The sequence below is a fragment of the Passer montanus genome, unplaced genomic scaffold (assembly GCF_014805655.1).
Source record: "Passer montanus isolate IOZ18808 unplaced genomic scaffold, ASM1480565v1 scaffold73, whole genome shotgun sequence".
Classification (NCBI taxonomy): domain Eukaryota; kingdom Metazoa; phylum Chordata; class Aves; order Passeriformes; family Passeridae; genus Passer; species Passer montanus.
The window spans coordinates 1,775,205-1,796,842 of record NW_024372481.1 but is presented as its reverse complement, the minus strand read 5'-3'; the positions used below and the strand labels follow the sequence as shown (position 1 = coordinate 1,796,842).

Here is a 21,638-nt window from a genome sequence, read left to right as displayed (position 1 = left end):
GCAAAACCACGTGGGGGAAAGGTATATCTGTGTCTCCATCTGCTTCCACGTGCAAAGGATGTTGTCAGGTTTCTGCAGGACAAGAGAGGATGGAGGTGACATGGGAGTGATTTTAGAGCTCAGTGCCAACCTTGGTGCCTCATGGTCAGAGAGTTCTGAGGCACCAAACAGGATTAATCCCAGCAAACATGGAAATTCGTGGAAGAATCACTGCTTAGGTGACTCATCTGTATTATGAAATGGAAATTATTTTAAAGCACATTCTGTCCTTCCAAGCTTGCTGTGGATTCTGGACACCAGAGCTTTTCTCTCTGAATTGTACACAGTGTTTTTCTGTTCCTTGCTTGTTTATGTCTGTGATGTGCAAGTCTCCAAATGTTCCAGCCTTTGAATCCCCAGCCAAGAGCTGTAGTGCTTCCAGAAGAGCTCGAATTTCCCTGCCCCACTGCTGCAGGGCTCCCAAAGGCCAGGCAGTGCCAGGTGACTGCTCTGCCTCCCTGCTGCTGGAGTGGCCTCAGAGCTGAGTGCTCCTGCCCACGTTTATCCCCACTTCTCCAAAAAAAAAGGATGGCTGACCTTGCCTGCACTGATCATCTCTGAAAGCAGGACTCTCTAAGGGCAGTTAAGTAAGTTTGGGCATTATACTTTTATTCCTTTTTCATATATTTCCCTTTGAATGAGGAAACTCAGCAGATGCCATTCAAATGTGATTCTCCTTGGTACTCTTGGCAGGCCTGAGCTGGTTGAGTTCCAGAATTATAACAAATCTAAGGGTTAATACTGTGTTATCCTTTGGCTCTTTTAAAAACACCTATTCCTGTACATTTTCATTTGTATTTTAGACTGGTTTTTAGACAGCTAAGCATCACAAAATGAACTCATTTCTCTTTTCATTGCGACCAGAAATTAATCTCAATGACCCAAGCTGGTGAGTGACTTGAATAGCCCAAATTCCAGCCTGTTATGCACAGTGACATGTGAAACTCACACTTTGCTCTGGGCTGAAAGCTGCTGGGCTGTGCCAAAGAGCTGTGACTAATTTAGGGAGAGAGCCAAAGGGTGCCTTTCTCTGGCCATTGTTCCCCAAGCAGGGAAGGAGTGATTTTGTGTGCAGAATCCTTCAGGACATGCCACAAGCCCTAGGGAGTCTTACTCAGCCAAGTGCTCTGTCAAAAATGGTGTGAAATTAGGAATACCTGGAAATTTTAGAAGAGGAATGGTAAATCTCTCTTGCAGATTAGTGTTATTTTCTGAATACCTCCATAGTGACTGCCATAATTCTCTCCTGGCTGACCCCAACACATACATTAAATACTAGGGGGAAGAGAAGAATGCTCCCATGAGCTAGGAGGGTGCAAGCCCAAGTTAGCACATAATTTTTATTTTGTTGTGATGCTCCACTCTCATCTGAAATGATTTGGGATGGGAGAAATATTCACTTCATCACAGTGAGTTTGTTCAGTGCATCCGGGCAATGCAAAGCCAGAATATCACACCAAAATTATTTTTGTATTTGCACAGCAATGTGGATGGGACAGTCTTCTGAGTAAGCAGGTGGAGCAATACAAAATCCTTGAATAAAAAATCCTTGGTAAGATTACTTTCCAGTTCAAAACTCTTCTAATAAACATTATCAAACACCCATTTCCACAAAGAGGAGCTGTGCAATCAGCTGGCAGGTCCATTTACAGAAGGGGTGTCAGCAGATGAGTGAACACAAGGTAAGGAAATCCATCTTTTCTTTTGAGTGGAGATTATTTTGTAGTTTAAAAAAAAAATCACAGTCTGGGAGCTGCCAATTTGGTGTCCATCCATGGTGGGTAGTCTGACTTGACCCTGCCCACAGAGGCCTATTTTCAGCCTGTGTAAATGTTAATGTTTAGACATGTCTCCCAGCAAAATGTGTTCTTAATCTCCTGCTGAATTCTTACATCAGAACACACAGAAATTGAGCATGGCTGTCAGTTATTTTCCAGTAAAACACCCACCTCATAGCAGTTACATATGCTTTCAATTTTTAGGATATTTAATAATGTTTTCATCTCTAATTAGGAGAAATATCTGGGCTTGGCTCTTTCATTCTCCTGGGAACCAAGGGTTTGCTTTTGCCAGTTGCTGGATCATTACAGAATTCCAGTCCTTGTGTTAAATTTTGCTTTTCAAGTTCTGAATGAACTTGGAATTTGGATACATGTTTAAGCAGCAACCGATTTCCTGGAAAATACTAAACTGGATTAAACACCACAACTCTCATAAAAAGAACATTCAGTGTAGAAAACAATAGCAGAGAGATCCCGAGTAAAACTTGCTCTATTCAACCCTTTCTTTTCTGTCCCAGGAAATATTTGTTACACACAGGGGGTTATTTATGAAATGGTTATATTTACCCACATTCAGAGCTAGAAGTCACGAAATGCAGATTATTCCTAAGGTGCTGTGGCTCAGACTATAGTTCCTTTGTTTATTTGCTACTTGACAGTTAAAAGGGGCAATTTCTCTTACAGGCAAAGTAAACAAAAAGTTATATTAGATGCACTTGAAGTCAGTTGAGATATTAAACCCCCAGAATTGGGATTTACAGTGGAAAATCTATTTTCTCTAAGGGCAGCAGCCCCACTGGTGCCAGTTTAAAGGACTCCAGAGCACACAGAGCTTCAGAGCTGGGTTTGGTGCTCTGAGGCTGGTTCCAGGGAGCCCTGATATGGACTGGAATTGTCTAATTTGGCTTTACAAGAGGAGCCCCAGCAGCACATTCTTTCCACTGGCAGTTCCCTGTTCCCTGCAGTTTGTACCATGAGGAGCACATCCTCAGCTAGAACAAATAATTGAAATTATTTTGGTGGAGTTTCACTTGATATCTACATCTGCAGATCCAGGATTTCTTCAATTGCAGCACAAAAACCCAAAAAAACCAAAACAAACAAAAAAAACAAAACAAAACAAAAAAAAACCCACAAAAAAAAAGTGGGAAAATTGCTTTGCAAAGAGGAAATATGTCAGGAACACCTCGCCCATCCCCACTGAAGGAGATGCACTGTGCCAGTTTGGACCTGCTGAAAGGGGAATTGCAATTTCCAGCCATCAGCTGAGGTGTGGGTGACAGGCAGGGCCTGAGTGGCAGCTGTGACTGAAGTCATTCCTTTGCTGCATGGCTGAGTTGTCTGGCTCTGCCAGGGTCTGATTAGCCAGGTTTCCTTCATTACTTATAAGAAGCAATATGCCATAAAAATGTCATTTTCACTGCTTAAATCATAACATTTTCCATTAAAACCTTCTGCCATAAGGTCCTAGAGGATATTCATCCCCAGGCTCTGACAGGGAGGTGGGAATGGGTGTTCATTTCCAGCAGCAGTGAATTCCAACTGTTTGAAGTCACCAATCTGTGTAATATTAAAGGGTGGGCTTTTTTCTAAGCTTCTGTTTTGGTCAGGAATCTCAAAAACAAGGTAGGATCAAAAGCTTCCTATGGAACCATGAGGGATGAACCTAATACTTGACCTAATTTAGCAGGATTTCATGGATTTATAGCAGAAATTGGGGAGATGTATCTAAACCTACATGAGCTGCTGCCCTGTGTCCCTGCTGATCCTGCCAACCCCCCTGCCCAGTTCTGAACTGGGATTAATCCCAGCCCAGAAACACTTCCCAGGGCTTTGAAACAAGATATTCATGACAACAAAACCACTTGGATGTGACTTTAGAGAAGCAGATTTAGGACATGCTGCATTTCCTTCCGGTCCATGTCTTGCCCCAAGCTTTGCTTGTGAAACCTCACCACGATTCCTGCTGCCCTCCAAAGCCAGGCTTGGGTTGTTTTGGTCCCTGCCAGGCTTCCCCTGAGGTGGGAGCATTCCCTGTGTGCCTCCTTCTCTGGCTTTGGGGTTCCAACGCCCAGTTTGTGATTCAGAGGGTGGACGTGGAGCTGCAAGTTTTGTTTCCCTGGCTGGATTCCAAGGGCGCTGCCGGGAACAGGTCTGGGATTTTGGGCTCCTGGGTTCCATCCCTGGCACAGCTGCCAAGAGGTCTGGCCTCAGGAGAGGGCTCTTTTTATTCAGGAGTTTAAGCACTTACCTGTTTCCCCTATTTAGAATATAGGCCTGATACTCTTTTACCTGCTTGCCCCACTTCCAGATTTAATTTTTCATTCAGGCTCCTCCTGAATGCTTAAAATTAAATTTCCTTTCTCCTTAAGAATAATCCTTAAAACATCTTGGTTTGTGAACACTCAGGAGTTTTCCTTCTTGCTGTAGCAGTGTTTTAGTGAGGGCTTTGTTCTTCCTCTATAACACAGATAAAGAGAATTTGTTTTCCCCTTGTGAAACCTCAGATAACACTTGGAGCTCCTGTGTTCCCTGGGTGTGTTGCCCATAAAATACAGGTACAAACAGACATGTCAGTGGTGGTGTGGAAATTACTCAGGATTATGAATCACACTGAAAAATACCATTGGAAAGCTGAGCCTGGTGCTGTTAGTCACTCTGCAACAGCAGAGGGAATTATGGGCTCAGTGGAGGAGAGATGCAAGTTAGTGCAGAGTCAGTCTCTTTCTGCTTCTGACATGTGGAAAACATCTTCAAACATCTTTACTTTTCACTGCTATTAGCAAAATGAGCAGCTTCTTAAAGGGTTAAAGGAGATTTGCCATAACCTTCACTTTCCTCTCAGTTCTTGTCATTTATGAGAATTAATGAAGATATTAAATAAATCTGATGTTTCCTTTTTCTGTTTCCACTAATTAGTCCCAGTCAATCAATAGAATATCCACATTTTCCCAGCTGGTTTAGAATCAAAAGATAATGAAACTGAACTTGTTTTTTCATGTCACATCCCGAGCTTTGGAAGAGGTTTTGGCAGCCTTCCCCCTGGGCACAGCTCCCATTCCCAGAGTTCTCTCCAAAGCATTAAGAATGGAAAGAAGCAGCTCAGAATTTTCCAGTTTAGCTCAGGCTTTCTGTACATTAAGAGAAACAGAAGCACAACCACAAGTACAGCAAAACCCTTCATGTGGCCAGAGAGCTGAGCTTCAGCTGGGGAAACTGGCACCAACTGGTCCATGCTGGGCTCACAAACTGGGCTCACACATTGCAGCCCACGTCTGTCCTGCTGTGGGGGGACAGTGACAGAGGCACGAGGCCACCAGGGAGCTTCTCCACATGAAGAAGCTCTGCCTGGTGGCCTAAACTCAGAGGCAGCCTCAGAAATCTCTCAGTGAGTTACTCTGAAATACTCTTGCTTGTAGGAAACCATCAAGGCCACTGTGATAGAGAGAAATACTTTCATTTTCTCTCTGCTCTTCAGGGTGATTCCTTGGCTTGGCTTGTGGAAACTGCTTAAGTGAGTGACTGAAATAAGCCACACACACACACATATATATATTAAGTGTCAATTTTGGGGTGCTTCTCTCCTGTCAAGTGCTGGAGAGGTGCTCCAGAGCATCTATTATTTGGAGGAAAAAATTCCTATGATAATGCTGTCTTACAGAGAATATGATCTGGGAAAAATCCTGAGGCAGAGCAGGGATGAGGAAAATAAAATTGATTCCTGATGTCTCTTTGAGGGTTACAGTCCAGCTCTTATGAAACTTAGTGAGAAATTTTCCTGCTCTTGTAGTGAGGGCTGGGCTGGTCCTTGGGGTAGCACCATAACAAAGCAGAGCTACAACTGGTAGTAAGAACAGACAGATAAAACTGAAACATGTAAAGAGATTTCATTAGAGGCAAGAGGTTGAATTCTGGCAAAGCTGTCAAGTTCACTGAGGATAATGATTAATTATTAATGATTCTTCTTTTTCTAATCTGGATTGGTGGAACCTCACAGACACTGTGTTCCATTCAGAAAATAAGGAATAGTGTGGGAGTTGCAGAGCTTCTCCATGTCAGAGCTCTGACCAGGCAGGAATCTGGACTGGAAGCACTGAGCTCCAGTTCCTAGAAGTGCTGGATCTCATGGGCACTGGATTTGCCTTTACTAGCAAATTTTCCTTCCTGTGTTTTACCCATATTCAGGTTTTCCTAGAACATGTGCACATTTCCAGCTAATTTATACAAATTGAAAATCGTGTTTTCATCGGAGGTGACATCCCTATCTTAAACATCTCTCTGAAATGCAATTCTCCTTTTGATTACAGTCTTTAAAACCCAGAGCATCTGAGCCGAAATTCCATTTTCAATGTCCTGTGAAATTGGTAGCATTAAAAGTCTCAACACCTTGGCTTATTTTTAAAAGGTGATATTAAATATAGGAATATATTCCCTTATGCACTTTTTCCCTAGGATATAAAATGCTCATTCCCCCTAAATAGTAGCACAGTGCCCTGCAATGCTGAGCACTGCTGGAATGCCTCTGCAGTAAAATTAAGCTTCAAATTTTAATCTCTCTCTGAGCCACATCCTGTTTTCAGTTAACTGATCTCATATGGGGGAAATTTACCACAGGAAATCTCTCTAGTTTGGAAAGTACCAAAACCTTATCTTTAGTTTCTTTGTGTAACTCAGCACCTTTGCAGACAGAGGTGTAACAGAATCACAGAAACTTTCAAGAAGTCTCAAAGCAAGAGGAAAGGAGTGAGTTAAGGGCACAGGGAAGAGGTGGAGCTGCCACTTCATCCCTGAACTGACCCTGTGGTGTAACACTGATCATTCTAAAATTAACATCTTACGCCTCTTTGTACCCCCAAACTTTGAAAAACCACATCCAGAAATCTCTTCCTTTCTGAAAGAGGTTTTAACTCACATCCTGGCAGAAACTGCCTGGGCCAAATGAACTTAGGATGAATTTTAACAACCCAAACGAAGGCAAATGGCTCAGGCCAAGGCCTCAGTGGGGCTGTCACACTTTCCTCCTAGCTCTGAGTTAAAGCTGGTGCCTCTGAACTACAGATCCAGAGCAGAGCAGAGAGGAGGGAGCTGAGGTGTGTGTTGTGTCTGCCCGTGCACACCCAGCACGGGAAGGTGCCAGACTCGAGGCAAACTCTGATTAAAGGGATCCCTCAGCAGGCAGCACACACCCTGCACACACTGCAGTGGCTCCTGCCAGGGCAGCAGGGCACAGCCAGAGAAGCACCCAGAGGACACCTCTGCTGCTCATTGTTCTTGCTGAGCAGGGCCTCACCCCCAGGGATTGCCCACAAGGAGCAGTGAACAGATTTGCATGCACAACTCCTTTTCTGACTGAACCCTCTGTCAGAACCAGAGAGGCTGGCAGGTTGTGCCGGGGCTGAAGAGCCCCATTATCTGCTGATAATGAAGCTTTGCTTTGCAGAACCTTTCCCTCACTCCAAGAAGGCTTTGCAGGCATTGCTGAGCTCCTGCGTTTCCCGAGCTGCCTGGCAGGGTGAGGCACAGCGGGGCTTCCCCGGGGGCTCCGGAGGCTCCAGGCTCCGGGAGCGGGCAGGGGCTGCCCCGAGCAGCCGGGAATGTCGCGCTGTGACCGCGCCCGGGGCGAGCAGCCCTTTCTGCCCGACCCCGGGCACCACGGCAGCCCCGGCGCCTCTCCGCTTCCAGGAACCGGCTTCCACGTTCTCCACCTCGGTGGCCCGGGGGGAATTCTCCCGGCGGGGCCTCTCCTCAGCCCGTTCCCGTTGCCGTGCCCCGGGCAGGGCGAGCCCCGCTGCCGCCGGCCCCGGGGCGCGGCCCGGGCTCCCCGCTCCTCCCGGCCGAGCGAGGCAGCATCGCCCCGAGGCAGCCCGGCCCCGGCACCGCCCTGAGCGCCCGGCCGGGCCCCCGGGGCTCAGGTACCGGAGGGGATGCGGGGAGGGAGGGACGGCAGAGGGAGGGATGGAGGGGAGCGGCGCGGAGGGAGGGAGAGGAGCGGGAGGGATGGAGGGATGGAGAGGAGCGGGAGGAATGGAGGGGAGCAGTGGGGAGGGAGGGAAGGATGGAGAGAGGAGCGGGGAGGGAGGGAGAGGAGCGGGGAGGGATGGAGAAAGGAGCGGCAAGGACGGAGGGAGGGATGGAGAGGAGCGGGAGGAATGGAGGGGAGCAGTGGGGAGGGAGGGAAGGATGGAGAGAGGAGCGGCAGGGATGGAGAGGAGCGGGAGGGATGGAGAGGAGCGGGCCCCTCTGCAGAGAACCCCCCGGACACACGGGCCCGGTGCCCGAGCCGCGCCCCGGGAGCGCCGGGAGGACACCGGGGGCCTCCCGGGGGGGCTGCCCGGGGCTCCTGGCCGCTCCTCTCCGCCCTGAGCCGGGGTGGGCTGCGGGACCCCCGGGCCGGAGCGCCCCGTGCTGCTCGGACACCTCCGGTTCCGCGGCGCCGATCCCGGGCTCCGGCAGCCCCGGCGGGCACGGCGGAGCTCCTGCCCCGCTCCTGCAGAGGGAACCGGCCCAGCCAGGCCCTGGGGAACGCGGATTGCCCCCGGACAGAGCCTCCAGGCAGGGATGTGTGTGCCCTGCCCACCGGCCTGCCCACGGCAGCCTGGCTTCGTTTGTTTTCGGATTCCTCAGTCGTTTCTCAGTTTTCAGATTTCTCAGCCTCCGTTACCAGTCTGTTGGTAATACTGACACAAGTTATGCTGTGTCAGTACTGTTATGGGAAAAAAAAAAAAAAAGCTTTATTAAGGAGTTTTTATAATCAAACTGCACCATTTCCCTGGGTGAAAACCTTCCTTGGACTTTCCAAGAGACGCCAGAATCAGTTTTGGCTGCGTTTCCAAAAATATCCCACTGCCCAGCAAACCAAAGCAAGCTGAATGTGCACCTTGAGTGACACCTTGGCTCATGTGGCTCCAGGTGGGGCTGGCCAGAGCATCAAGGGCTTGTGGACTTGGGGTTTCCTTTGTCACTTCACCACAAGTCTTATGACTTCGGGAAAGTCACTGCCAACACACCAGCTGCTCAGTTTCTGTGTGCATGAAGTGAAATCACGAATGTTGAGAATTGATGTGGTTGGGGATTTACTCTGCAGAAACAACCCTGTGTGATGAGGACTGACGGGACTGCAGCTCATCTTTTTACAAGCTAAAAACTCTTGAAAGAAAACCCCAACCCACCCTTTTTAGGACACTTTTTGGGTCTATTTTTGTGTTGTGTTTGAGGGAAATTTCAAAGGTGTAATTTCCTGCTGGTGCCAGGTCAAACCCCAGTGTGACATTTGCTCACGCTGTCACTGCAGACCCAGCCTGGCACGGCGAGGTCCCTGCTCAGCTCTGGGGCTGCTTGTGCATCCTCTCACACCCAAGTGAGTGTGTGCCTTATCTGAGCACCTGGATTTTATCTCTCTCATCCAGAGCTCGCTGCAGATGGCTGAGAGCAGCGCCAGGAGCCTGCAGCACCCCCCTGGCTCTGCCCCTGACGAGAACGAGTTCCCCTTTGGGTTCCCCACCAGCATCTGCGAGGACGCGCCCGGGCAGAAGTTCCTGTGCAGCAGCTGCCACAACATCCTGAGGAAAGCCCTGCAGACGCTGTGTGGGCACAGGTACTGCTCTGCCTGCCTCTCCTGGATCGTCAGGTGGGTGCTGGGCTGTGCCCGGGGGCACTGCCCCTTCCCGGGGCTGGGCTGGGCTGCTCTGGGGGCATTGCCCTGCCTGGAAGGGTTGGGATGGGGACTGCAGGAGATTTGTTCCCTGCCTCCTCCTCGTTTCTGCCATGGAAGTCTCTGGGGCCTGAGGGGGTTTTTCTGTCTGTGATAAAATAATTCTGATTTAACCTTGAAGAACTGGTGCAGGGCTTAATCCTTGGATCTTGGACTCAATCCTTCCCTGGCACTTCACAGCCCTTTGATAAGGGATGTTATGGGTTTTGGTGAATATGATGTCATATATATCTCTGTCTGTCTGGGCAAAATGGGCGTTTTCTGTGTTTTAAGAGACTTCAGTTTTCACATTCTCCTTTTTACTTCGAGTTTTTGAGTAATTAATGGGATAAATAGCTTTCCATCTTCATTCCTGTTTATGGTTCAGGCTGCCCTTATTTTACTGAAATACAGATCAGATTAATGGGCATAGTCCTGATCTTGAAGAACAAGAGAACAAAACTTTTTTGACATCAGTGTGTTCAAGAATTGGCCTTTAGTGAACAAGGACTATGGATTCTTTGTGGAAATCAGAATTTTCATGCTTTTATTTGTGTCAGTGCCTATGCAGAGACCTCCTAAACTGCAGTGCACCATGGGATTTGTATTTAATTTTTCTTTCTTTTTACCAGAAACAATAAAAATGCAATTTGCCAGAAATGTAAAGAGGAAGATCCCAACACTTTAGGTGAGGAAAGCCTCTTGGCAGAAGAAAGGGTAAGTTGTAGTTCACAGATCATTAATTTATCAGTAACCATCCTCTGTAGTCATCACTGGACTGGAGTTCAGAAGGGAATAATATAAAATGCAATAGCAGCTGATAGTTACACATTTTAACTTAAGCTCTAATAACTTGCATTTCCCAGAGTTTTTGATTTTGAAAAGTGTAATGGCAGCCTCAGGACTTTCCAAATCCGTGTTCTGCAATGTAAAATCCCAAACTCTTCCATATGATTAACTTTTTATTGTCTCAAAGTAAGTGGTCCTTTCCCACTTGTAATAATATGTCTTAACTGCTACTTATTATCCTCAGGAAGTACTTTAATGGATTTTCCAACCTCATGGTTTCTTGTACCCTTCAAACACGAAGCTGAACATAATAATTGATACAAACTATGCCTGGCCAGTGTTTCATCTGTAATTTAATGGTGCAGATCTCTTCCTGTGTGATTTTCCTGGCAAATTGCTGTGCTGTTCTGTACCCCAAATGCAAGCAGGGCCCTAAGGCCCAGCCTGTCCTTCCCCCTCCTCTCTGATTACATGCAGGGATATCAGCAGACACATCATTTGTCTAAATTTTTAGGGGGGAAATGAAAACAAATAGGCAGCTGAGAGTGGCACAAAAGCCAAAGTTTAGAAAGCAGCAAAATGAGGGATCTGCTGCTGATGCTGAACTGGGTGATATCCCAGAAAAAAAAAATTTAAAAAAAAAAATTTTGGAATGAATTTCCCAGTGACAGATTTCCTGCACAAATAGGTGCGGCTGAGCCCTTCTGAGCTTTGCCTGATTTGGGGTTTCTCTGCTGTGGGATTCTCCCCGGTGTTCTGGGAGTTTCTGCAGGTGGGGTTTGGAGCTGACCTGCCTGGAATTCCTGTGCCTGCTGTGCCCAGGCTCCAGGAGGGGAGGGGATCTGCCTGTGCAGATCATTCCCAACAGATGCTGGCTGGATTTTCAGGAACTTTGATTTGTGGGCATTGTTTGTAAATACTTCCCTGCCTCTGTTTGTAAAGCTTTCCCCTCCAGTCCTTGCTCTGTGTTATTCTGTGTGAAATCCGCATTTCTCTGCACTGCAGACCACCCAAAAACGCCTTTAACTGTGGCAGGGCTTCCTCTCGTGCCAGGATCCCTGTTTTAGTGCAAGGTGTAACATTGAAGAGTGCAGTATTTCATCACTACATAATCGTACAATTCCTCGTGTTTAAATAACACCAAAATCGACGTCGTGCAAAGAACAAACCTCTCTCCCATCTGGTTTGTATTTTTTTTTCAGCACACGGTGTCTGCTAAATGGAAGCAGCCCAGATCTGAGCAGTGCTCTCAGGGCTCTGTGCAGCACGTTCAGGAGGTGTTAATGACCCCGCTAATGAAATGCATTCATTAAGGGACCCCACAGTCAGGGTCCTGTCAGCACATCGCTGCATGTGAAATATTGCAGGCTCCTGTGAAAAGAAATGCCAAATAAGAGCTGTAGTTGGCTGGGCTTGTTTTCAGTAAATTAAAATCGTGTCAAATAGATTATTTTTGAGTGCTAAGAAATAAATTATTTCATAATTATTTGGGCTTCTACTACACTAAGATTAATTTGCCAGGTTACAGAGTCTCATGTAGTACAGTAAATTTTAAAAAAATTAAAGATTTATCAAGGCGTGGATTTCTAGCACCCTATTCCTATTCCAAGGATGCATCCAAAAGTACTTTCTGACCAATGTTTTTTTTTATTACTTTGTTTTCTTTCCAGGCTTTTGGTGATGCTGCCATTAATAAAGAGATTTCTGAGCTCAGAGTGCACTGTGTGACCCTCGGGTGCAGCTGGTCTGGTATCATGAAAGATTTTGAAGTATGTTCAAAGAGAGTTTATTCAGATTAATATGGAGTGGGGACAGAGAGGCAATGAAACCAGGATATCAGCAGACACAAATTAATGCAATTAATTAGAGTCAGTGTCAGTTTTGTGATTTTTACCAATGTTTTTGTCCAAATTGTGCCATTAACCTATGGAGGGTTCCCTGCCCGTGGCAGGAGGTTGGGACTGGGTGATATTTGAGAATCATTCTGTGCTTCTGTGATTAACTTTAGTAGGGCTTTGGCCAAATCCAGAACATCCTGAATAAAACTCACACTGCACAAACTTACACCAACTTGAACTTTTATCCAGTGGTTTCCTTGTTATTTAAGTGCAAGGCTGCTACAAGCAGGTGGTGCCAGGGCAGAGCAGTTCATTCTCCAGGGCACTGTTCAGGGCATGTTTTATAGGAGAAAAAATCCCTCCTGTGTCAATGTATTGATTGCATTCATCATTCCTTTCAGACTGATCTGAAATGCCTCAGTTAAAATATTTGAAAGGAAAAGATTTGTGGATCTGCCTTGCAAATCTGAGTAAAGAATACACGGGAGAAAGCTGGGAGCAGGATCATGCTGTTTTTAAGCAAAAACCCTAAGGGGCTTTTTAAGGGAGACCTCATGTTTGAATTTACCAAATGTTGTTTGGTTTTGGTTTTGGTTTTGAGATTCTTTCAAAATTAATAATTAACAAAAAAAAAAAATCCCCAGTAAAGTTGGTGAATTTTTCACCAGTAATCTCAGTAACTTTGTGCAGTGGGACTTTACCCAAGAAGAAATGCAGATCAGAGCCCTGGGCTGCCAGAACAGAGACTATTTATAGATAAATGTGAATATCTATTTATAGATGAGTATGAATATCTATTTATAGATGAGTATGAATATCTATTTATAGATAAATGTGAATATCTATTTATAGATGAATGTGAATATCTATTTATAGATAAATGTGAATATCTATTTATAGATGAATGTGAATATCTATTTATAGGTAAATGTGAATATCTATTTATAGATTAATGTGAATATCTATTTATAGATGAATGTGAGTATCTATTTATAGATAAATGTGAATATCTATTTATAGATAAATGTGAATATCTGTTTATAGATAAATGTGAATACCTATTTATAGATGAACGTGAATGAGCACTTCACATGTTGCTTTATAACTTTTTTCTTCCAGGAGCATCAGAGTCTGTGTGAATATGCTTTGATCCCTTGTCACACTGGCTGTGGGCACGTGGTGATGAGGAGGAAGCTGGCAGATCACTTGGAAAATGGATGTGTCAATAACGTGACAGTGTGTCAGCAGTGCCACTGCAGCCTGGCCAGCTCTGAGTGCCAGGTAAGAACATTCCTCTCTCAAATAAAGGCTTTTTATTGATGGTTTCAATGACCTCTGGTGCCATTTTCCCATCCTGATTTCCTTGCACTTGGGGAATATTTAATTTTCCTGAGTTTGATCATTTTTCCACACGAGTTTGGAGGATGAAATGGATGTGGTAATGTGCTGGTGATGTGACAAAGTGCCCCTGTGCTCCCCTGGCTTTGGGCAGCCCAGGTTTCAGCTCCTGCCTCAAAATGAGTCCTGTGTGAGGCAAGAGAAAACCAGAAAAGCACAGACAGCAGCAGGGAGGGGATCTTGAAAGTGGCTGAGGTTTATTCAAACTAAAACTACCCACAATGTGTAGGGCAGGATTCTGTCAGATATTATTTCTATAGATCTGACCAGGTATAAATCTCCAAATTACCAGCAGTGACCAGGAAGATCTCACTCTGAATCTGCCACAAATATCTCAGTGCCCATTCAAACATATTTGCTTCATATTTTTTTATGTTATTTGCTCAAAACAATGAATATTGTTCCCTCCAAATGATTTCAAGGGGATAATTGCCAGCCTTGCAGTTGGGCACGTTGATTAAAGACCCACACGAGAGGAGGGCTGTGAATATTTCAGAGATGTAAATAGTTCTGAGTGTCCAAAGTGTCACAAATTGGTGCCTTTCAAGGCAATCAAGAGATTTATAAAGAGTACGAGTTCTCCTGGAACTAGGAATGGGATGCTCTGCTAAAATCTGCTCCTTGGGCACCTTCTGCTCAGTCCTGGACGCTGAAAATGTCAAACTTTCTGTGCTGAAGGGCACAGACCCACAAGAAAATTCTATATTTGTCCTGAGGCCGTGGAGAAGGCTTCCAGGATGGATTGATAGCACTGGGATTGTGGGTGTGGAGTTGGATTAAAGTGTGTCATATCTCAGGGTGGAAAACAGTCCTTCAATCCCGACCTCCACAGAGGCAGAAAAAAGAAGCCAAACCCAAAGCTCATCCTTTAGTGACCTGCAGAGAGGGGAGAACCCGGAGCCAGGCTCATCCTCCCGGTGTAAACCCCAAACTGAGAACACCAGGAGGTGGCAACACGAATTCCTGCCAGCCTGGCTGGGCTGGGGCTGCAGGGAAGCTGAGCCCACTGGGCTCCTCCTCTCTCAGGGCTCTCTGCAGCTCCAGAGCTCCTTTCCTCCCACTCAGCCACCACCTCGTTGATATTTTGGTTGGGAAACCTTGGTAACCGAGCAGGGGGTTGGCCTTGAGGTGTGGCTTTTTCTCGGCCTCCTTTAGAATGTGTAGAATTCTGATTGCATGGTGTGCTTTAATGAATTTACACCGAGTTCAGGGTTGTGATTATTTGTGGGTGCTCCAGTGTCCACAGCCCTCTGGGAGAGAATAGGAAATTTTGGGTGCTGCTCTTGCTCTCTTCATTTTATTCACTCAGTTTAAGGTCTGGTGATTTTTTTTGTATTTGTCTATTTTTAAATAAACTTCTCTGCTCTGAAGGAGAGTCCCTCTCCCCCTCAAGAAATTGGTGATCTGAAGGAGTAAAAGAGCAGAAATGAGTAAGATCACTGGCAAGATAGAGAGTGTTAAAAAATGAGTTGGAGAGTGAGAAAACCCCGTGGCTGCATTTCTGAGAACTGAAAGGGAAACCTCAGAGCTGGTGTGCAGAGGAGCTTGTGGAGATGAAAGGCACCCCCTCTGCAGAGTGTGGCAGCTGCTGTGTTAAATACAGATTTCCAGAGCCAGTGGCAGGGGCATCACTTCACCCTTCCTGGAGGCAGAAATGGCAGCAAGGCTCCTGTGAGTGTGGTGCATTTTGTGTAGCCCAGCACGATGGAGAATTTGGATTCCAGCCTCCAAAGTGCTCAAAAGCAGGATGCAAGAAGGGTCTGCACGTTGAGCAAAGTGTATGGAGTCAATGCAGGAAGAGTTTATATCTGAATTATATTTGAATTTGAATTTATATTGGAGTTTCCTGTGCTGTAACCTGTTTATGTTCATATATATATCTGTATATATTTGAATTTCCTGTTCTGCTGCTCATTGTTGCTTCCTGGTCTGTAACCCCCTGCTTGTCACTGCATGTATGTGAGTGCACATTTTTGTGTGTGTGCACATAACTTTGAACCTGGCAACACCTGCACATTGCCAGTCTTGTATCCAATATCCCAGGGTGACCTTTAATTCAATAATTAAATAAGGCACTGACTTTTTTCCTTCTTGTTTCAATGACAGGAGCATTCATGTGAAGGCAGTTTAGGCAAGGAGAAAAAACCTGTGCAGACAGAAACAGCATCAAAGGAAAAGGTGGGTGAAGGATGCAGCTCTATTTCAATTAATGAAATTATCTCGTGTTCATTTAGATTAAATGAACACCTGAGAACATCTGTCATGATGGGGTCTGGGAGAGGGACACCTCACTGCCAGGCTGTGTGCAGGAAATTTGCTCTCCACCACACTCTTAATTGATTTACCATCAATTTCCAAAGTTGGTTGGCCACTGAAAGCTGTGGAATTACCTTGACTTGAATTAATCTGAATTATAGCTGCTGGGTGTGTGGCTTAGGTGTTTGTAGGAAAATACAAGAATTCCCTTCAATTTGTTTTATTTCCTCTGCCTGCATTTTTTTTCTTTTCAGCAGAGCCACTCTACATCCTCATCCAGCAAGGAAGGCTGTTGTTTTTCTGAAGTTGGCTGTGCATTTAGGGTGAGTCAAACAGGTCCCTTCAGGATGTTCCCCCTGGTTTGGACATTCCCTTCAGTGTCTCTCAGGACAGAACCAGCACTTCTGGTGGAGCTGCACCTGCACCTTGCAGTTTTCCCATCTCCCAGGGGGCTGCAGGATGCTGGGTTTGGCCCCAGGGCAGCTGGGTGGCATGGAGGGTGCACTGACAGCGCTGTCTCCTCCAGGGAAGCAAAGAGAAGATCCAGGAGCACGAAAAATCAGCAGTGGGGGCTCACATGCTGCTGCTGCTGCAGCACATGAGGCAGCTGCAGGGAACCCTGTGCTCCAAGGGCTTCACCCCACGGCCAGAGCTGAGCTTGAAGAGTGCAGGAAAAGGCACCAGTGAGCTGCAGATGCCAGCAGGGCTGGGGTTCAGCAGGGACCCAGAGGTGGACTGTTTCCCTGGCTCTTCTGTCCCCGAGGATGAGTCTGTGCTGCAGCAGCTCGTGAGGGAGAAGGTGATTTCCGAGCTGGAAAATAAGCTGCACGTGTTTGAGAACATTGTGGCAGTGCTCAATAAGGAGGTGGAGAGCTCTAATTTGGAAATCCTGGCCTTCAGGAGGCAGAGTGAACTGGACCAGAACATAATACGGAGCCTTGAACTGAAGGTAAAAATGACAGCAAGGATTGTCTGGGTGCTTGTTCTGTAGACAGCAAATGCTGACACACATCAGGGGGAGCTGGGTAGGGAGCAGAACAGGAGTCTGAGCTGTGGAGGGCTCAGATCTGGACACATATTCAGGATCCTTTTGTTGTTTGATACATTTTCAAACGTGGCTCTCTGGTATTTGTTCTCTAAATCCACGTTTAGGTAGTGAGATACTCCTGAGAGTTCTGAGTCTTAGTTTGCCAGGATCAGACTGTGAGCAGGCAGGAGAGCTCACAGTCTCATTTTGCCTGGAGGCCCAAACATCTCTGTGTATGTTTTGACATATTGCTGCCACTTAGAAAAGAATCAAAGCAGAGCTTCCAGAACATGAGTTCTCCAGAAGGATCCAGCCACCCCTGCAGCACAGCCTGGAGCAGGGGGTGGCTGAGGACTGGCTTTTTGTCCCAGATTGCAGAGTTGCACCGGTGCCTGACGCAGAAGGACGCGGGCCTGAGCAGCCTGCACAAGAGCCTGCTGTTCTCTGAGCAAGCCTCCTACGATGGCATCTTCCTCTGGAAAATCACAGAGGTTGGCAGGAAGCTCCAGGACTCTGTGACTGGCAGGACAGTCAGTTTGTACTCCCCAGGTAAAGCTCGAGATGGAGATGTGTGTTCACAAGCCCCCACCCTTCAGAATCCCCCCCCTTTTCCCAGAGCTCTGCTTCCTTCTGCTCGTGGAGCATCTTTAACCAGCTCCTTAAGCCAAGATGCTGTTTGTGCAGAGATCTGCAATCCAGGGCATGGGGTGTGCTTTTCCAGGGGGCTGTGCTCTAGTTTGGGCTCTCATCCTGCCCTTGGCCCCCCAGCACAGCTGCCTGCAGTGGATCCATCCCCCCCAGCCTCAGCTCGGTGCCTGCTGGCACCACGTGGCTGCAGCTCTTTCCCATGGGGGAAGTAACTGGATTAGGTAAATTACACTTGTGTGGCTAATAACAGGTAATTTTCACCAAGGTTTGAGGCACTAATAGGATTCCAGCCACTGGGTTTTCATTGCTTGTAATCTCCAGGGGGTGCTGATTTGTCTGTTCTCCTTTCTGTGAGAGCAAACCACGTCACACGTTGCCTTTTCCCATATCCCAGAACACACATTATGCCTTATTTTTCCCCCCAAAACCAGCTTTACTAATGAAGAGTTCTGACTTTCAGCTTTCTACACTGCAAAATATGGCTACAAGGTGTGTCTGAGGGTGTACCTGAACGGGGATGGGACAGGGAAAGGAACCCACATGTCCCTGTTCTTCGTCGTCATGAAAGGAGACTACGACGCTTTGCTCCCCTGGCCTTTCAGGCACAAGGTAAGAAGGAAAACCTTTCCACATCTGATCCCAGCCACAAGTCATCACAAGGTGACTGTTTCCCTGGAGTTTTGTGGAAGCTGAGTGCTTTTCCACATCCTTTCCAAAGGTGAGGAGCTGACTGCAGTGCTGGGTTATGATTTTCTCTGACTGGAGTCCCTTGCAGGGCAAGCTGCTCCTGCTGCTATCCCAGACTTTGGCAGGCAGGATTCTCACCACCAGAAGTGGTGTTTGGGATATTCCAACCTGTGTCCACCTGGGCTAAAGCCAGACACATCTCCTGGCCCTTGCTAAACACAGGTAATATCAGTTCAGAGGGAATTGTGATTTGCTGCCTGAAGGCATCAGAGGGGTGAGGTGAGAGTTCACTTCCAGAGTTGCCACAGATGTGATCCTGTCTGATTTTTCCCCTAAGTGTGATCTGAAAATGGCAGCAATGGTTAGGGAAGCAGTGAAACCATGGCAGGGCCTGACCTCTGCTCTGGCACTTTGTAGGGTAATAATTCTGTAAACCTTTCCTATAAATAGTTTTACTGACAGTTAACAGCCACAAAAACAGAAATCAAAATTCCCAATCCTCACTGTATTAAAAGATTGTTACAGATCTTTCATATTTCAAGCTATAGAACAGTGAGTTAATAAAAGGGGTAATGAGGTGGGGAGATTCTATACTGATTTTTAGGTTGTGTCTTTTATTTGTGCATGGGCAGCTGAGCTGTTTCTTCTGATTCCAAAGCACAGTAACAGAATAAATGCAATGACTGTAACCAAACCCAGGGGCTGTTCAGGAGGGAGGGAGAGGAAAAAAGCCTTTGGACTGTGCAGTTCTCTGCTTAATATTTCATTCCTTAATAATTCCTTACTTGAGTTCATTTAATTTCATTTTATGGGTAACAAAGTTTTAAAAACTTCACCTGGGAGTTCACATGAACTGACCTTGCAGGATGGAAACGTTTGTAACAGATTGATTTAATTATCAATTGCAGCTCTTGCAGCATTTCTGCCTGGTTTGTTTCCCACTCCAGTAACTCCTCACTGCCACATTCTGTTTTTCAGGTGACATTTATGTTGCTTGACCAAAATAACAGGGAACACATAATTGATGCCTTTCGCCCAGACCTGACTTCTGCTTCCTTCCAGAGGCCAGTGAATGACATGAATGTGGCCAGTGGCTGCCCCCTGTTCCTGCCCCTGGCCAAGCTGCAGTCCCCCAAACACGCCTACGTGAGGGAGGACACGCTTTTCCTGAAATGCATCATCGAAACAAATTAGCACATCCTCAAGTGTGGCTGGCTGGGGAGCTCACCCCTGGATGTCAACAGGTTATGAGGAAAAAAACCTTCAATTTGAGACCTTGTGGTAGTTTGTGTGTACACAAAATCCCCAGAGCCTGCACCCCATGACCCACTGCCACTGGAGCTGCCCCTGAGCAGAGCTGCTGGAAGGGGATTATCCACCAGAGGAGCCAGATCTATGGGTGTCACTCATGGGCTGGGTGTCACTCGTGGGTTAGGTGTCACTAACATGGATTAGGGGTCACTCATGGGTTAAGTGTCACTAATATGGTTTAGGTGTCACTCATGGGTCAGGAGTCACTCACATGGTTTAAGTGTCACTCATGGGTTAGGTGTCACTCATGGGTTAGGTGTCACTCATGGGTTAGGTGTGTCACTGTCACCCCTGCCCCACTCTGCTGCAGAAGGGGCTGTTCCTCCTCACAGCTGTGACCCTGTGGCTCTGTGTCCCTGAGTCCCTGGGCAGGGGCTGAATTCCCTGGATTCCCTGAATTCCCTGATTTCCCTGCATTCCCTGCATTCCCTGGATTCCCTGCATTCCCAGGTCTGTGGGTGCTCCTGGGGCTGAGCTGGCCCGTCCTGGGCAGTGCCCAGCGGGTGCAGCTCCTTTCCCAGAGCTCTGGGGTGAGCTCCTGTGGGGCTGCAGTGCCTGGCAGCCCAGGGGGAGGATTTTGGCTGCTCCCCGGCAGGAAGAAGGGCAGATTCCTCCCCCAGGCCCGGACCAGGGGTCTCTGTGCCTCCCCAGGACCCCGGGAGCTGTGGGCAGTGCTGTGGCTGCAGCCTCACCCTGCTGGATTGATTTCTTGCTGTTTATCCCAGATTTCTCTTTCTGTGCTCTGTGAGGGGGTGTTGAGCTGCATGGGCAGGCAGGGAGCAGGTTCCACTGTGCTTGGGGGAATTGCCTCTGGGATTTCCAAAGGAGCCCTCGGGCTTTCCCACTGTGGATGCAGACTCTGGGAAGGCCAGAGCTCTGCCCCAGGCAGGGTGAGCTCCCTCAGAGGTCTGGGCTGGTGTCCAGTCACTTCCTGCACCTTCAAGGCAGGTGACTTATTAGAAATTATTGATTTTTTTTTTCTTTTTTCTTATTGTGTTCTGATGTTTAAGTAACTCAAAAGTTTGGGGTTCATAGATTTGGTTGGGTTAGTTTGGTTTTTTTCTCTGAGGATTTTTATTAAAAATTTTTTTTTTTTTTTTTTTTTTTTTTTTTTTTTTTTTTTTGCTTACTGTGTTCTGATGTTTAAGGTTTTTTGCACGCTAAAATACAAGTAACTGCTAGAAATAGTTTTATTCTTCTTAGGTTTCCTAATGAAGGAATTAATAATTTTTTTAATAAGCAAGACAACTTAGAGTTGTCTGGATGTGTGGAAAATCTTTCACTTCTGTCTTGGCAACAGCCTTTAAAATAATTAGTTGTGATAAAGCATCACATTTCAAAAACATCCACCCCATAAACAAATATTTATCAAAGTTTGTTTGGGAAGGAACTGGATATTCTCTGTATCTTTTCCTCTATTCCACCTTTCAAATGCTCTTTCAGGGACCCAGTACTGGAGTAATTTATCTAAATATATTATGCTTTTCCTCTCTATCCCTTTCAAAGTGCTGTATTTATTACAATCATTCATATTTTCTTATGATTTTATTTATTTCCTAAATAAAGCTCACTAACTTAAGAAAGGCTTGGTGTTTTTTTCACTGTCAGACGGGGAACTGAGCAGCTTGGAGATGTTACAGAAACAGCTGGGCTGTGCTGCACTTTCCTTCCTTGCTGTTTCCTTTCCTCTTTCCGGGGGAAGGAGGGACCTTCTGGGGCCGTGCTCAGGAGTGCAGAAATGCCCAGAACATCTCTGTCCACCTCCCCAACCCTGCCTCTCCAACAGAGCCCACAGAGAGAGCTCCGTTAAAAGAAAAAGAAGACAAAAAAAGACGGATATGGATCGAACCCATGCTAAATAAACACACAGACACGAAACCCGGTGCTGCTCCTTTGGACGGCGCAGAAAGCAGCCGGATCTCAGCCCTGGCACCCGGGGCTCTCCTCCCAGGGCATTTCCATGCCGGGAAGGCTGCAGGAGCTGGGGCTGCCCTGCCGGGCTCGGCCGGAGCCGGAGCAATCCGCGGGTCCCCTCTGGGGCTCGGGCCGGGCTCGCTTCCATCTCCCGCACCTTCAGCCTCGATAAGGAAGGGGCTGGCACCGAAAGGAGCTGGGATCGGGGCGATGTCAAGAGTTCTGTGGTCCAGCAAATCATTTCTGTGTGGTTTTGTCTG

At 46.8% G+C, this 21,638-nt stretch overlaps 1 protein-coding gene across 7 annotated transcripts; it reads left to right on the top strand.

Moving 5' to 3' along the window:
* Nucleotides 1-261: 261 nt before the first annotated feature.
* TRAF1 (TNF receptor associated factor 1) lies at nt 262-20,469 on the top strand. 7 transcript variants are annotated; one of them, XM_039730547.1, is made up of 11 exons: nt 262-626; nt 9,227-9,447; nt 10,143-10,227; nt 11,970-12,068; nt 13,257-13,418; nt 15,642-15,713; nt 16,046-16,114; nt 16,318-16,740; nt 17,190-17,367; nt 17,927-18,075; nt 19,132-20,469. In XM_039730547.1, exons 2-11 carry the CDS (start codon nt 9,239-9,241, stop codon nt 19,345-19,347), a joined length of 1,662 nt encoding a protein of 553 aa, XP_039586481.1. In that variant the 5' UTR covers nt 262-626; nt 9,227-9,238; the 3' UTR covers nt 19,348-20,469. The 7 variants fall into 7 exon arrangements, with proteins under 7 accessions (XP_039586481.1, XP_039586482.1, XP_039586485.1 ...); XM_039730548.1 differs by having other exon boundaries at nt 262-1,591; XM_039730551.1 differs by having other exon boundaries at nt 262-1,721; nt 9,227-9,414.
* The last annotated feature ends 1,169 nt before the right edge of the window (nt 20,470-21,638 follow it).